Genomic DNA, 16,474 nt, shown 5'->3' on the forward strand with positions numbered 1-16,474 from the left:
GGAGCGGAGTGAGCACCCACTGTTGCTCCAGCTTCTGCCAACCTAGCAGTTCGAAAACATGCAAATGTGAGTAGATGAATAGGTACTGCTCCGCCGGCAAGGTAACGGCACTCCATGCAGTCATGCCAGCCACATGACCTTGGAGGTGTCTACGGACAACACCGGCTCTTCAGCTTAGAAATAGAGATGAGCATCAACCCCCAGAGTCAGACATGACTGGACTTAACGTCAGGGGAAAACCTTTACCTTTACATTTTTAGATCAATAGGTACCGCTTCTGTGGAAGGTAACGGCGCTCCATGTAGTCATGACTGCCACATGAACTAGGAGGTGTCTACAGACAACGCCGGCTCTTTGGCTTAGAAATGGAGATGAGCACCAACCTCCAGAGTCAGACATGACTGGACTTAATGTCAGGGGGAAACCTTTACCTTTACCTTTTTAAATCAATAGGTACCGCTTGATAATGTTCTCAAATGCTGCTGGAGTTGTTATCCAACTGAGTTTGTACAGTTCTTAACATAAATATGTATACTTTAGTAACACTTTACATAAGTATTCCTTTAAAATTATTGCAGTCTCAAATTTCACGTTATTATCAAGACGTTAGTTAAAAAAAATTGTTTGGTTTCATTTACCTTATGTGTTAAGACTGAGAGTAAAACCTGAAACTGCAACAGGTTTATAGGTATACTTATGTGAAGTGTTGCCATATTATACATTTATGTTATGAGTTATTTATTTATTTATTTACAGTATTTATATTCCGCCCTTCTCACCCCGAAGGGGACTCAGGCAAACATTCAATGCCCACATACACATAGAACCGAGACAGAGATAGACGCAGAGGCAATTTAACCTTCTCCTGAGGGGATGTTCGATTCTGGCCACAGGGGGGAGCAGCTGCATCATCATCCACTGTGACGGCACTTCCTCATTCCAACGTCGTAAATTAGTTAAATTTGCCCCCCCACTTTATATGTGGTACCTTATTTCCTATTTGATAGATGCAACTATCTTTCGGATTGCTAGGTCAGCAACGAGCAGGGGCTTTTTATTTTTTAATTGACGGTTGCTCACCCAACTACGGGCTGACCTCGAACTCATGACCTCATACCTCATGGTCAGAGTGATTTATTGCAGCAGGCTGCTCACCAGCCTGCGCCACAGCCCGGCCCCAATTCCAGTTGCATAATAATATAATTATTATAATGCAATTCCAGTTGCATAATAATATAATTATTGGATACTTAATTTAGAATATACATTGCTTGTTTGGAAAAATTCTGCAAATAGATTAACATTAGTTGTTGGATATACAACAGGGACAGGGTTATGGTTTATCACTGACTTCATTCAAATTCAGTTCAGACTTAAGTAGGTACGTCACCACAATCCCTTTCTTATACAAGTTGGATAGGAGTTGGTGTTACAGATTGGATATATAAAAGATTATATCACCACGAGCTGTGCCCAGCCATGTGTTGCTGTGGCGAAGTATGGTGGTATGGGAAATAAAGTATTGAGGAATTGGTGGTAGTTAAGGTAAAGGGTAAAGGTTTTACCTTACATTAAGTCCATTATAAATGGGTTATATAGCTGTGTGGAAGGGCCTTGAGTCTACACTGCCATATAATCCAGTTAAAATCAGATAATCTGTATCTTATAGGCAGTGTGGAAGAGGCCTAAGTGAGGCCTAACTCTGCCTGTCCCCTGGGCTGAGTGGGTTGCTAGGAGACCAAGTGGGCGGAGCTTATATAGCCTTCTAACTGGCAGCAATTGGATAAAAGCAATTCTTCCTCTCCCTCTAATTAGGACTTTATTTTTCTTTTCTTTTTGTTGTATGAACGTAGAGGCCTGGATGAGGGGTTGTGCTGCCAAGTTTAGTGTTTCTGGGATGTGTAGTTTTGTTGTTTTGTCCTAGGCCGAAATTTCATTACCCTTTTATATATATAGATAGGAATATAGAACTCATAAATTAGTTACTTTAAACTATATTATATACCATACTTTCCCTTTTTCCGTTTCACTGTGGATTATAGACCTCTGTGCATTCAACTTCCCTTTCTTTCCCCATTAGCGTGTGGCGGTGGTGATGGTGGCCGAACCCTTTCCTTGTCTTTGGTGTTGTTCTGGGTTGTAGTCAAAGAGCTTGTGTCACTTAGCTTTCTTTGCTCCACTTGGAAGGCAAGCTCTGTGCCCTGCATGCCCCACTTTCACCAATCTGATATCCTTCTGTCCTATATCCTTCACCCATATTGAGCCAGCCCCGTTTTGATGCCCTCCTCCTCGTCGTTTCTCGGTGGGGCTCCTTGGTTGCTTTGCCTCTAACTCCTTGCTGTCGTGCCTCTTTGAACAGCGCAGTCACAAAACCCTTGACAGAGACCCTGCAGACTGGAGGGCCTACGGCTACCTCAATGATCTAGGTCAGTACGGTTCAAGCATTCCATTCTCTGGAGGGGAACCTAGTACAGTTCTGGGTCCTTCTTTGTCAAGATCCACGTGGGTTTGTTTACATGTCCCGACGAAACCAAATTGCATTCCAACCCACCACTCCGTCTCCATTTCGGTACATTTCCCCACCTCCCAGATTATGTAGCTTCTGTTTTGTAACGATTCGCTGTTTTTTGTAGAACACACTGTGCTTGTGAAAAGTCGCTTCTCAATGCAACCCCCTCAAAACCATTCTTAAATCTGCCCTTCAGCTCTATCTGGAGAAGAAGGACTTGGTGTTACTGTTGCCATATTGTACAGCGAGCATGGAAACATATGCTTTTAAGGTCTCTTTACTTGGATGCCTTAATGTCAATGTGAGCTTTGTTTGAATGCGATAGCTGACGGTGCTTGCAGTGCCATCTAGTGACAGAACGTAGGCATTACCACATAGTTGTCAGGACAGAAAAGAAACAGCACTGTGCATTTCAATCTAAAGAGAGCATATGTTTATACAGTAGAGCAGGGGTCCCCAAACTTTTTAAACAGGGGGCCGGTTCACGATCCTTCGGACCATTGGAGGGCCGGACTATAGTTGGCCATTATAATAATAATAATAACAACAACAACAACAACAACAATAAAAAAGAGTGTTGGAAGAGACCCTTTGGACCATTGAGTCCAATCCCCTTCTGCCTTTGTGCACCGAAAGCACAAGCAAAGCACCCCTGACAGATGGCCACCCAGTCTCAATGTTTATTATTATTATTATTATTATTATTAATAATAATAATAATAATAAAGAGGGTTGGAAGAGATCCCTTGGGCCATTAAGTCCAACCCCCTTTTGCCTTTGTGCACCAAAAGCACAAGCGAAGCACCCCTGACAGATGGCCACCCAGCCTCAATGTTAATAATAATAATAATAATAATAATAATAATAAGGGTTGGAAGAGACCCTTTGGGCCATTGAGTCCAATCCCCTTCTGCCTTTGTGCACCGAAAGCACAAGCAAAGCACCCCTGACAGATGGCCACCCAGTCTCAATGTTTATTATTATTATTATTATTATTATTATTATTATTATTAATAATAATAATAATAAAGAGGGTTGGAAGAGATCCCTTGGGCCATTAAGTCCAACCCCCTTTTGCCTTTGTGCACCAAAAGCACAAGCGAAGCACCCCTGACTGATGGCCACCCAGTCTCAATGTTTATTATTATTATTATTAATAATAATAATAATAATAATAATAATAATAATAATAAAGAGGGTTGGAAGAGATCCCTTGGGCCATTAAGTCCAACCCCCTTTTGCCTTTGTGCACCAAAAGCACAAGCGAAGCACCCCTGACAGATGGCCACCCAGCCTCAATGTTAATAATAATAATAATAATAATAATAATAATAATAAGAAGGGTTGGAAGAGACCCTTTGGGCCATTGAGTCCAATCCCCTTCTGCCTTTGTGCACCGAAAGCACAAGCAAAGCACCCCTGACAGATGGCCACCCAGTCTCAATGTTTATTATTATTATTATTATTATTAGTATTATTATTATTAATAATAATAAAGAGGGTTGGAAGAGATCCCTTGGGCCATTAAGTCCAACCCCCTTTTGCCTTTGTGCACCAAAAGCACAAGCGAAGCACCCCTGACAGATGGCCACCCAGCCTCAATGTTAATAATAATAATAATAATAATAATAATAATAATAATAATAATAAGAAGGGTTGGAAGAGACCCTTTGGGCCATTGAGTCCAATCCCCTTCTGCCTTTGTGCACCGAAAGCACAAGCAAAGCACCCCTGACAGATGGCCACCCAGTCTCAATGTTTATTATTATTATTATTATTATTAGTATTATTATTAGTATTATTATTATTAATAATAATAAAGAGGGTTGGAAGAGATCCCTTGGGCCATTAAGTCCAACCCCCTTTTGCCTTTGTGCACCAAAAGCACAAGCGAAGCACCCCTGACAGATGGCCACCCAGCCTCAATGTTAATAATAATAATAATAATAATAATAATAATAATAATAATAATAATAATAAGGGTTGGAAGAGATCCTTTGGGCCATTGAGTCCAATCCCCTTCTGCCTTTGTGCACCAAAGCACTAGCAAAGCACCTCTGACAGATGGCCACCCAGCCTCAATGTTAATAATAATAATAATGTGATTTTGTGATATGAAATCCAGCATATCTATCTTGTTTGCTGTGTCATACAATATAATGATGATAGTAGTAGTAGTAGTAATAATAATAATAATAATAATAATAATAATAATAATAATAATAAGGGTTGTAAGAGAAGAAGAGACCCCTTGGGTCATTTAGTCCAACCCCCTTCTGCCCTTGTGCCATGGGGGCCGGATAAATAGCTTCGATGGGCCGCATCCGGCCCCCGGGCCCTAGTTTGGGGACCCCTGCAGTAGAGTCTCACTTATCCAACATAAACGGGCCGGCAGAACGTCGGATAAGCGATAGGTTGGATAATGAGGGATTCAGGGAAAGCCTATTAAACATCAAATTAGGTTATGATTTTACAAATTACGCACCAAAACATCATGTTATACAACACATTTGACAGAAAAAGTAGTTGAGTATGCAGTAATGCTATGTAGTAATTACTGTATTTACGAATTTAGCACCAAAATAACATGATGTTTTGAAAACATTGATTACAAAAATGGCTTGGATAATCCAGAATGTTGGATAAGTGAGTGTTGGATAAGTGAGACTCTACTGTATTTGCTGTCCCACAAGGCTGGGCCCCAGTCACAACAGAGTCACTTTCACGTAGCACAAATATAGCACGCTTTGGTAACACTTCAGCTGCTCCGTATGACTTCCCGGGGCTTGCAGTTTGGCGAAGCATCAGAGTCATTTGGCAGGAAAGTCTCAATAGTCTGAGCCTCCGATGGCACAGTGTGTTAAAGCGCTGAGCTGTTGAACTTGCAGACCGAAAGGTCCCAGGTTCAAATCCCAGGTTCAAATCTGTTAGCTCCAGCTCCTGCCAACCTAGCAGTTTGAAAACATGCAAATGTGAGTAGATCGATAGGTACCGCTCCGGCAGGAATGTAACGGCGTTCCATGCAGTCATGCCGGCCACGTGACCTTGGAGGAGTCTACGGACAACGCCGACTCTTCAGATTAGAAATGGAGATGAGCACCAACCCCCAGAGTCGGACACTACTGGACTTAACGTCAGGGGAAACCTTAACCTTTTACCTTAATATGCAAATTCCTAGGTTGTTGTCATGGCCGTTGAATTGGAATCATAGTGCTATAATAGTGTAGTATCAAAGGCCCCCCAAAACTACTGCAAGTCTGTGTTAGGCCCCTTTCCACATAGCTGTATAAAATCCACATTGAACTGGATCATATGGCGGTGTGGACTCAGATAGCCCAGTTCAAAACAGGTGATGTGGATTATCTGCCTTGATATTCTGGATTATATGGCTGTATGGAAGGGCCCTTAGTGTCCAGAAGACTAGATGCATCAACTGTATTTGCTTCTCTTATTTATTTATTTATTTACAGCATTTATATTCCGCCCTTCTCACCCCAAAGGGGACTCAGGGCAGATCACATTACACATGAAGGCAAACATTCAATGCTTTTTAACATAGAACAAAGACAAACAAACATAGGCTCCAAGCCGGGCCTCGAACTCATGACCTCCTGGTCAGAGTGAGTCATTGCAGTGATTGATTGCAGCTGCTTTCCAGCCTGCGCCACAGCCCGGGCTTCTCTTTCAATATATTGCACTTGCTTCTAGTGACATACTAGTATCAGAAAACCCTATTTACTTGAATCTAATGCTCACCTTTCGGGGCTAAATGGCCTTGCCAAAATGAGCGTGCGCATTAGAAGCAGGTCATACAGTAATGTTCATGCTGAGTCAAAGCAAAAGGGGAAGCTGCTTCAGGAGTGCCTGGAACTCCTATTTGGCTCAATGCTATGTAATCCTGGGGTCTGTAGTTTGGTAAGACATTATTTGGTAAGGCTCAAACCCTTGTTCAAACTACAGCTCCCATGATTCCATAGCATTGAACCAAAGCAATTAAAGTGCAGTCATTGTATAGCATAATGCACCCCGAGGTTTCCTTTTCCATTGCTGGAAGCTTTAGTGTTCTAACACTTTTGCTGTTAAGGAAGGAATTCTAAGCAGGCAAAAACTGGATGGCCATCTGTCCAGGGTGCTTTGGTTGTGCTTTTCCTGCATGGCAGGAGGTTGGACTAGATAGCCCTTCCAACTTGATGGATTCTACATGGTGCAGCTTGGTGTGCATGGATCATGCTGACTTCACTGCTGATTTGGCTGCATTTTCTCCTCAAAACGGCAGCTTTTTCCTGCTGAGGAGTTCCAACTGTGAAGAAAGGGTCTTAAAATAGCAGCAGAATATATTGGCATCCCTTCTGTAAAGAAACATATCCGAAGGACGGCTTGGAGGCGAGACACCTTTACCACGTCTTGCCATTGAATCCACTGAGAAGTCCGCACCACACCAGTTTTTCCCCCTTCATTTGTAAGCAACGTGCCACAGCTCTTTAGATTGTGACAGTTTTTTATGTATCAAGCAAACCTGTTGCTATATGTTTTTATTCATTTCACATAGTTTATTCAGCTAATTGTTCTCATCCAAGAGCTCTGCCATGAGGAAAGCCATTGGCTTAGAAGGTGTGCAGAGACTGCGGCAAGTGCAAATGATCTTACACATCTTGCCTTTATGCTTCTGTTTTGCTTTGCGAGGGAAGGATTGCACCTTCCAGAACAACAGGAAGACAGATGCAAATGCAAATTCTCGCTCTTCTTCTTACATCTCTCACAGTTGAAGCTGCTCAGTTCCCCCTCTGCTTTCTGAGATTTCGCCAGGAATTGGCCTGGTCTGTGATGCCAACCATGAGGTCTAGAAACATATATATAAATACGTATATTCTAAATAAAATCTTGAATTCGCCGAGTGCTCAATTCTGCTCCATACTAAGGTTTTTCATGTGGCCGTTCCTTACTGAGGCTTAAGTGCAAGTTGCATGGCGGCACAGAATTTGTTTGCAAAACCTTTTGGTCGATGCAGGCTTTGGCTGAGGCAGGTCTGCTCAAATACATGGGGCTGAAACACTGTCCTGCATCTGCAGATGCAAAAACAAAACACCAAAGTAGCTGAGTACGGCATAGATTGATTGTTTAGTTATGAGAGCAACTGGTGGCATTCAATGGCTCTTGGAGAGGCCAAGACTTCTCTCGGCCCGTAAACGGGTCAGCTTTCCCTGGAAACAGCCCAACACGGTTTCCCCATAAGCCCCCTTTGAGCAGTGCAGGGGTCTGGGCTTGCCCCCGACCCCATGGGATCCCAGTAAGCAGAGGGGGAAAGGTCTTTCATCCAGTTTGCATAAAGATATTTATGCATTTTCCGTTGTATATCATTTTTGTGCAGGTACTTGTGGGATGAATAGACGCCAGAACACATACATTATGGACAAAGGCTTCAAAGGTATAGTATCCGATGCCGGCAAGTGAGCCCTTAGCAGGAGAGCCGAGCTGGCTGGTCCAAAGGCATTACTGATCGGCCAGTAAGCAGTCGGGCGCCAACTGGGCAGAGTTTGGGGATGGGATTCTCCAAAGGATGCAGGGCTTTACCCTGACAGGGCTGGTATCCATGTGGATCCTCTCACTTTGCCCCATGTTGTTGCCACAACTTGGTCACACATCCCTCAGTAAACTCTTCTCCTTCGAGAAGTGCCACTGGATTCGGGTTTGGCAGATTTGTGTCCCAGCCTTGGGCAATTCACTCTCTCCATCTCAGTTTTTCTTCCTTAACAGTGCAAAGGAGGAGTGTGTGTCACAGGCAGGGTGGTTGCAAAGATATAGTAAAGGAAACCATGCTAAATTACACCAAGGCGAAAGGGTAGTAGGATAGGTATCATGGCATTATACTGATGCTTTGTGGATGTTGGGGTCAAAGCTCGGAGACTGGCTTACAGCCGCAAAAGCAGGGGTTTGGACTGGAAGGCCGTTGCAGTCTCTCCCAACTCTGATTCTGTGATTCATGCGCCTTGGAGTCAGGCAGCAAAACCAGAACAATCCTCATGGCTGGAGCTGTGCACATCCCAAAGATGTCCATGTCCAGCATCACATTTGGCCACACCCCGCTCACTCTTAATATTTCTGTCTAGTGCGAAGATGCAGAGTGAAAACACACTGTCCAGTTGCACTTCGCTTTGGCTGTTTCCCACATCAAGTCCTCTGCATTTTGGCCTGAATCTCATTGGATTCTAGTCCAAGTAGTTGTCTGCAGACCAGCTCCAGTGCGAGGTGCAAGTGGCTGCCAGTCCAGGGAAAGAGAAGCATGGGTTATGTAGTCAAGTGGCACAAATAGGCTGCAGAAACTTTGGGGTGAAGTCTTGTTTGTCACACATATCAGAAAGCTGAAGTCTCATCGCCGTAGAAGACAGAAGTCAGTATAACTGGGGCCATCTCAATATTAGCAGCTGCCATATAACACATTGGGAGAAATCTGTACCTTACCAACCCTCAATTGGGTCTGTCTTCATGTTAGTTGTTGTCTTTCTCCCTATCTTGATCTAACTTTTCATTATGACACCCATGCATATGTGCTCTCTCTGGTTGATATGGTGAATTTGGACCTAAATCCAGTTTTTTTAAGTAGTGGGAAGTAGTGGCAGAAGGAAGAATTGTGAAGCATCAAACTGCAACAGGCTGAATCCAGATTAAATTGTGTCTCAAATAGGTTTACTATAACAAATGCATCTGAAGTTAGGATAAACAGATCTTAAGAAGTTCATCCAATGCCTAACCAAGCTGCTTGGAGTATTAGGAGAGCTATTTTCCAGGCTCTCAAAGGACCAAGTGTGCCAACGTGTACTCCATTTAAGACGGGCAAAGCATATGCAAATAACATGGAAAACTGAGCTTTGCCAAACTACAATTCCCAGGATTGGACAGGATGGACCCTTGGCAGTTAAATGACAGCTAGCATTGTAGGAGTGGCACAGTGTGGCTAATGGGCTAATCCAAAGAGACCTCTCATATCATGTGCCAGTTAGCTGGATCATGGAGCCAATGGGTAATGCTTGTGCTCTAAACCAAGTGGCTAAATGAACCACACTTTGGATGGAAAAATATGCAAGGACAGGCTTGTCTTTTTTTAAAAAAATCAATCAATAATATTAAAATCCCAAGGATGAGCAAAGTGCATTAATTTGATTTCCCAAGAGGACAGTCACGTGAGCTCTTAAGGTGCCAGGAGCCTGTTTTGCTGCATCAGACAAATCCATTCTATGCCGATAGAGACCGTTCTATTATCGCTTTACTGTCACTGAGCCTCCATCCATCGAAAGCAAGGATTTGCAGTTTTGCAAGGGACCTATGAGCTTTCTAGATTAAGCAGAGGCTCTTATGTATCCCCTTTAATCGTCCCCAAAGTACCAAGGAAAGGAACGGAAGACTGACCCAGCCTATCTTGAAATCGTAGTTTCAGGGCATTGCACAAAAGCTCTCAAAGTGCTATATAAGTGTGTCACTAAACCGCAAATCCCAGGACCACATGTCTCCATCCTATGGGATCCTGGGGTTTGCAGTTTGGTGACAGACTTAGATGGCAGGGGAAGCAAAGCCCTAATGGGATTTTCAGTAGTAGGTTGGGTCTTTCTGGAGTTATCCTAAGGAACCATGCAAAAAAACAAAAACAAACAGCTAATATCCTTAAAAGTCACAGGTAAGTCTCTTTGCCAAGGGCAAATGTGTTCTTAAGATGCTCATAGCTGCGGTCAAACCTTTTCATTTGATGGCCAGGTTTTCCTACCCACAGGAAAGCAAAATGGTTGGTTGGCTGTTTGTTTGCTCTCCTTACCTGCTAATAATGTTTTCTGTACCACTGTGCAATGTGCTTTTGCTATTAAACATAATACTGTGCTTGTAACCAAGAACACATGCAACATAGTCTTAAACCCAAATAGTAGGCTCCTGCAGATAGTCGGGCAGCAAGAGAAATCAGCAAAGAGAACCATGGATACAAAATGTTTGTTGTCTAAATATTGGTGAAGGGAGAATATAAATAAATATAGGATCTTAATGCTGCCATAGGCTTCACAAAATGTCTACAATGGTGAACCATGCATTTTCCACTCAGACTTGTTTTAGCATCACAAAATTCGACTGTTCTGTTGCTACTTATCTTTACAGATAGCTGTTTGTATGAATGAATGCAGTGTGACTCACTGTCACAGCTCAATGTTGTGGAATCCAAGGAGTTGCAGTTTGGTCCAAGGCCTTGCAAAATGCATACAATTCCCTCGCATTGAGCCATGGCAATTCAAGCGCTATCAAAACTGCATTAATTCTGCCCTGTAGATACACCCTTCGTGTGATGCATTGTGGGGAATCCCTGGCGCATGTCGTTCCAGTACGTTGTTGCATTTCATGCTGAAAAGCTGTCTCTGGGCAGATGGGGAAATGGCGCATGGTTGGTTTTGTTTTTTTCGGTGAAGGGCAAATAGCAGGTTGGGACTGTCCCCAGACGAGTGGGGCAACTGTGCATGGTTTCAGGGGTGGAGGACACATGGAGGGGAATGGGGCTTTCCCCCTTGTGAGGCTTCTGGGGCGCCGGGTGGGCTGGGCCAAATGCAATGCTGTACAATTGCAATGGGACCCTTGTAACCCTGAGAGCCGTGGCACTGAAGGGCTGTTTTTCTTCCTACCGAATGTTCAGGAAATGACTTGCGAGTGAGTTTGGATGAGCAGATGGTTTGGAGAGACAGTGGTTCGGAGATACCTGAGGCGTAACTGGTGGGTCATGGTGCTGGAAGCTTTGAGGGCCAGATCTCCCCCCGAACCCTCTCCCCTTTCACACGGCTTCCTAGCTCGCCGGCTAAGGGGCCGCTGGGCCGGCTCTTGTCTTGCAGACTACATGAAGGAATCGGCCTGCAGCTCCAGCACCTGTTCCCTCAACAGCAGCGAAAACCCTTACGCCACCATCAAAGACCCCCCCGTCGTGACATGCAAACACCCCGAGAGCAGCTACGTGGAAATGAAGTCCCCCGGGCACCGGGACTCGTCGTATGCGGATGCGCCAGCCTTGTCGAGCGCCAACAAGAACATCTACGACGTGGGTAAGTAAGTGCATCCAGAAACCCACGAGAACTAGATCCATCATAGCTTTTCTAGGGCTCTTCCACACAGGCCCAAATACCGAGAGGAACTGGGATTTTATATCCCAGCTCCTCTCAGGACTGAGACCCCACAATAGCCCCAAACCCTGGGCTTTTGACAAGTCAGAAGCTTTCTCCAAGGGCCCTGCCGATGCAGCCAGGCTCCTCCAGTAAGTTTAGAGGGGAAATGGGGAGCTGAGAGGGGAGGATCGGGGTACAGCCTGAAGAACCGGATGTCAGTGAGGATTGACCCCCCGGGATCATGGAAGGTGATTCCAAGAGTCAATCACCAAGGCCCAGCACCTGGAAAGATCCGGCCCTTTTATTAATCCCAATTTACTCCGGATTAATCTGGATTAACTTGAGTTTTTTGGATGCCTCTGGTTAACCTGCAACCCATCACGGATTTTGGGCCTGTGTAGAAGGTCCTCTACTGATCAACAAAGGTGTCCCAGGTCCTGGTTCTCCTCCTCTCCCTGCTTTACCTTCATAGGTAGAAAAAATGGAAGAAAAAATGGCAGAAAAAATGGAAATCAAAGATACAGAATGGGGGACGCCTGGCTTGACAGCAGTGTGTGCAAAAAAGATCTTGGAGTCCTCGTGGACAACAAGTTAAACATGAGCCTACAATGTGATGCGGCAGCTAAAAAAGCCAATGGGATTCTGGCCTGCATCAATAGGGGAATAACGTCTAGATCCAGGGAAGTCATGCTCCCCCTCTATTCTGCCTTGGTCAGACCACACCTGGAATACTGTGTCCAGTTTTGGGCACCGCAGATGAAGGGAGATGCTGACAAGCTGGAAAGCGTCCAGAGGAGGGCGACTAAAATGATTAAGGGTCTGGAGAACAAGCCCGATGAGGAGAGGCTTAAAGAGCTGGGCATGTTTAGCCTGCAGAAGAGAAGGCTGAGAGGAGACATGATAGCCATGTACAAATATGTGAGGGGAAGTCATAGGGAGGAGGGAGCAAGCTTATTTTCTGCTGCCCTGCAGACTAGGACACGGAACAATGGCTTCAAACTACAGGAAAGGAGATTCCACCTGAACATCAGGAAGAACTTCCTCACTGTGAGGGCTGTTCGGCAGTGGAACTCTCTCCCCCGGAATGTGGTGGAGGCTCCTTCTTTGGAAGCTTTTAAGCAGAGGCTGGATGGCTATCTGTCGGGGGTGCTTTGAATGCGATTTCCTGCTTCTTAGCGGGGGGTTGGACTAGATGGCCCTTGAGGTCTCTTCCAACTCTACTATTCTATGATTCTATAGCAATTCTGTGGGATCAGCCTAGCAAAGAGGAAAAAGAGTTCTGCACCTCATGAGGGCTTGAATCTGGATCTCCCAGCCTGACAGCCTAAGCCTGTTCCAATACAGCATCAATACAGAGCTGTCCTTTGATAAATTCTCAGTATGTCAGATGTCTACCAGCCTCTAACTGCAGAAACCTTAGCATTCTAGGAAGTGTAATGCTAATGGAAAAACCCACTCCAATTCTGGTGACAATCTGTTTAGAAATACCATCAGTGGATAAATGCAGTTTTTAGAACCAACTCTTCTATTTGTTAAGAAAGCAGTCTGACTGCATTCAGCAAGATGTGCTCATAAGCAAAAGTGCATTGAATTGTAGCACTAGTATTTATTCAGTAGCTTCTGGAGTTGGTTGCATCTCTTCCATAGCATTGCCCTGACACTCTTTCACTGCAGAGGAGAAACACTTGATTCGTCTAGAACTTCCTGGCATTCATTTGCATTTTGAAGCAAAGCAGTATGAAAAGAGCAGAAATTGGGCTTAGGACCTAGTCCGAAATCGGTCATACAAGGTATTTTAATTTTTTTGGCACAATCCAAACTGAGAATGAGGAAGAAGTTGAGAACTTGGAACACATCTGCACATCGTAGCAGTAGTAAGGGGTTGAACTTAAAATTAAGCAAAACCTTTTGAGGCTGCAGATACATTTTTAGCACCTCACTTTACAATTTTTTTTATTAATTAGGTCGTTGTTGTTGTGTGCCTTCAAGTTGTTTCCAACTCCGAGCAATTCTAAAGCAACCCTATCACTGGAGTCCATATGTTGGATCTGGCTTCTCTCTCTGTGCTGGAATCCGAAATCTAAGAAATAGCTTGATATCCACCAAAGATGCTGGTAGTCCCAGATTGGTACTCTCCCTGTGTTCTGTATTTCACTCCTTGAACCACAAGTTCAAGGGGCCACAAAAAGTGGCCTGCCATTCCATTCCTCTGAAGCTGAGAGAGTGACTTGCCCAGTACATTGCATGGTAGCTTGACGGGTCTGTGTTTTATTTCTGAGCATGTCCATTGTCGGGGAAAGGCGACTCAGTGTTTTCTCGGTCTTGCCTCCACAGAGCCCACGGTCAGCGTGGTCCACGAGATCCGTCCGCGCAACGCTGGCTACCTCCAGAACCCCTACGACCTGCCCAGGAACAGCCACATCCCCTGCCACTACGACGTCCTCCCCACCCGGCACAGCCCCCCTGCCCACTGGGACACGCCGTCGTAGAGGCCCGTGTCCTGCTGCCCATAACAGACCCATTCCCCCATGAACACACTGCTCTCGGACACAATGCAAGAGGAGGCGACAATCCTTTCTATTTTGCTGAAGAAAACAAAACAAAAGTAAGGTGCTGTACGCCAAACCTAAGTGGACACTATTTGGGGCCAACTTCCTTCTGCATGAAACTCTTATTTTACGAGACCTTTTTTATACAGATCACAGCAAAACCAAGAAAGCTCTGCATACAGCTGGTGTTGGAAAGACTTCTCCAGACCAACGCCGGGCGAAAATGTGCTTTCTTGACTTTGTTTTGCTTTTTAACTTGGAGGGGTGCGGGAGGGAGGGAGGGAGCTCAGACTCCCTTTGCTTCAAGCTCTTATAGCTGCTGCCGCTGCTGCATCTGTACAATACTATCACCCGCTTAAAGAGATCTTTTACTTTTTGAAGACAAGTGGTTCGGAAAGAGGTGGGACACTGCTGCGTGGCCAAGGCGACACTCCCAGCGCAAGTCCAGGGAAACAGTGCTTCAGCGGGAAGGAGCGTCGCCTAAACACAATGCTGCCATAACTAGACTACATGGTTGGGCTCCGTTTCGTTTCTCCGTGTTGCGCTTGAGTTGTGTACCTGCTATTTATGGTTGTGAGTGGAATGCAAAAAGGTGGAAGAAGCCAAAGGTTGGTAGCAATCGCCAAGGATTACAATGGCTTCAAAACAATCCTTGCTTAGAACAAGCGGTAAGGTCCAAAGAAAGGAGGCACTTGGCAGAATTTTAGCCTGTGTGTCTTGTTGGAACTTGATTTACTGGACAGAGCGAAAGCACAGTGACAATCTATCAGGCTCCAACGCTCCATGTGCTATTTCCTAAACATTAGAAGTGAGGCTCACTGCAGTCAAAAGCTTGGTGTAGCAGCAAAATTATGTACACACAGCTGAGGTGTTGGGTGACACTTTGTGCCCTCAAGATGTTAGGGATTTCAATGCCCAGAAACCTGTTACAGCAATGGTAGTTCAAAGTCTCTCAAGAGCCAAACCAAACTTTTATTGTTCTTCCAGCTAAGACCACTCTGTCCCTCCCCAAATTGGTCCAACCAGACTACTATGGTTTACATCAATGGTACCCAATGTTCAATCCTTCAAGTGCGTTGGACTTTTGCTCTGTGGATGCCTTGGGCCTGCCTTCCCATTGCCATGCTGGCCGGGGCTGATGGGAGCCATTCTCCAACGCATCTGCTCGCACCAGGGCACTTAAGGCCTTTCCACTGCTTAGGATTGCAAATTGTAAGGGAGAAAAGCCTTGAAAACTGTTTGGTATTAGGAAAGCCGTCCTGCGGTTGAAATGGGCCTTTCTAGGCAGCAGAGGGCTGGGTCTGCAGAGGTTGTTCTGTCACCTCGAGTCAGACGGAGCCAGTCCAAAACCCAGGGAGATCCCAGGCGAAGCAGACTTGTCCACAGCACCGGAAGAAATGTAATTATTTACAGGAATGCTGCATGTGTGCATGGGGGGAAAGTGACCGATGATCAGCAATAGCCGCTTTACGTTCCAGGAAAGCCTTATCCAAAAATATATATATATAAAAGTAGCAGAACCTTATTTTGTAGGGCCACTAGGGATATATATTTTAATTACAGGGGATGACTTACCTCACGACAAGCGACGCGAAAGGTCCTCCCTGAAGGCTTTGTATTCAGACAGGGTAGCTTCTCGACTGTGTTCGCATCATCTCACTTGGAAGTTTGCATATATTCAGCCCAAATCAAGCAGAGCCACGCAGGCTGCCATACTTGGGTTTGTCATCCTGCGTCTCCACCACATTATGGGCTTCTGCAATGTCTTTCATGTCCCTCCTCTGCCTTGGGAATGATGGAGACAGACAGGAACACCATGGGCCCACCTTTTTAGCCCTCTTCCTTGTATGCAACACTCTGCTACTGTCCCACTTGAGGCTGCACCAGGTAGATCCTTTGGCTTTGTGGATGGCCAAAATTGGGAGGAAGAGGGGGAAAGTGTGCATTGCACCCAGCAGGAGGCAATGGAAACCACATTCATCTTATACATACGTACATCATGCATATATATATATATATATATATATATATTGAGAGAGAGAGAGAGCCTTCCTTTAAAAAGGAACCTCTGGACATTGTAATGGCAATACTTTTTTAAAGCAAGACATATTTGTAATATTTCTTGACCACGCAAAAGGTGGTGTACCTTGTAAAAAATAAAACTGAATTTCTGTCAGCCAACATGCTTCTCTTCCACTGTCTTTTGTTAAGCCTTGAAGTGCCATTAAACCTACCAATGAAAATTTGCCTCTGTCAACAGAAAAGGACAGAAAATTTCTCTCGCTTGAGTTTCA

At 44.8% G+C, this 16,474-nt stretch overlaps 1 protein-coding gene across 11 annotated transcripts in view; it reads left to right on the top strand.

Moving 5' to 3' along the window:
* The window catches only part of megf11 (multiple EGF like domains 11), a 578,352-nt gene extending 561,991 nt beyond the window's left edge, over positions 1 to 16,361 (top strand). For 5 of the 11 annotated variants that reach the window (XM_062963273.1, XM_062963274.1, XM_062963272.1 and 2 more), the window contains 4 exons: positions 2,360 to 2,426; positions 7,878 to 7,934; positions 11,365 to 11,571; positions 13,966 to 16,361. In XM_062963273.1, coding sequence (XP_062819343.1) covers positions 2,360 to 2,426; positions 7,878 to 7,934; positions 11,365 to 11,571; positions 13,966 to 14,120 — 486 coding nt within the window. In that variant the 3' untranslated portion in view covers positions 14,121 to 16,361. Of the gene's footprint in view, positions 1 to 2,359; positions 2,427 to 7,877; positions 7,935 to 11,171; positions 11,249 to 11,364; positions 11,572 to 13,965 lie in introns of those variants that run through there. The other 6 variants (XM_062963279.1, XR_010000925.1, XM_062963277.1 and 3 more) reach the window with 6 other exon arrangements.
* Positions 16,362 to 16,474: the final 113 nt, after the last annotated feature.

The sequence above is a fragment of the Anolis carolinensis genome, unplaced genomic scaffold, assembly GCF_035594765.1.
Source record: "Anolis carolinensis isolate JA03-04 unplaced genomic scaffold, rAnoCar3.1.pri scaffold_11, whole genome shotgun sequence".
Taxonomy (NCBI): domain Eukaryota; kingdom Metazoa; phylum Chordata; class Lepidosauria; order Squamata; family Dactyloidae; genus Anolis; species Anolis carolinensis.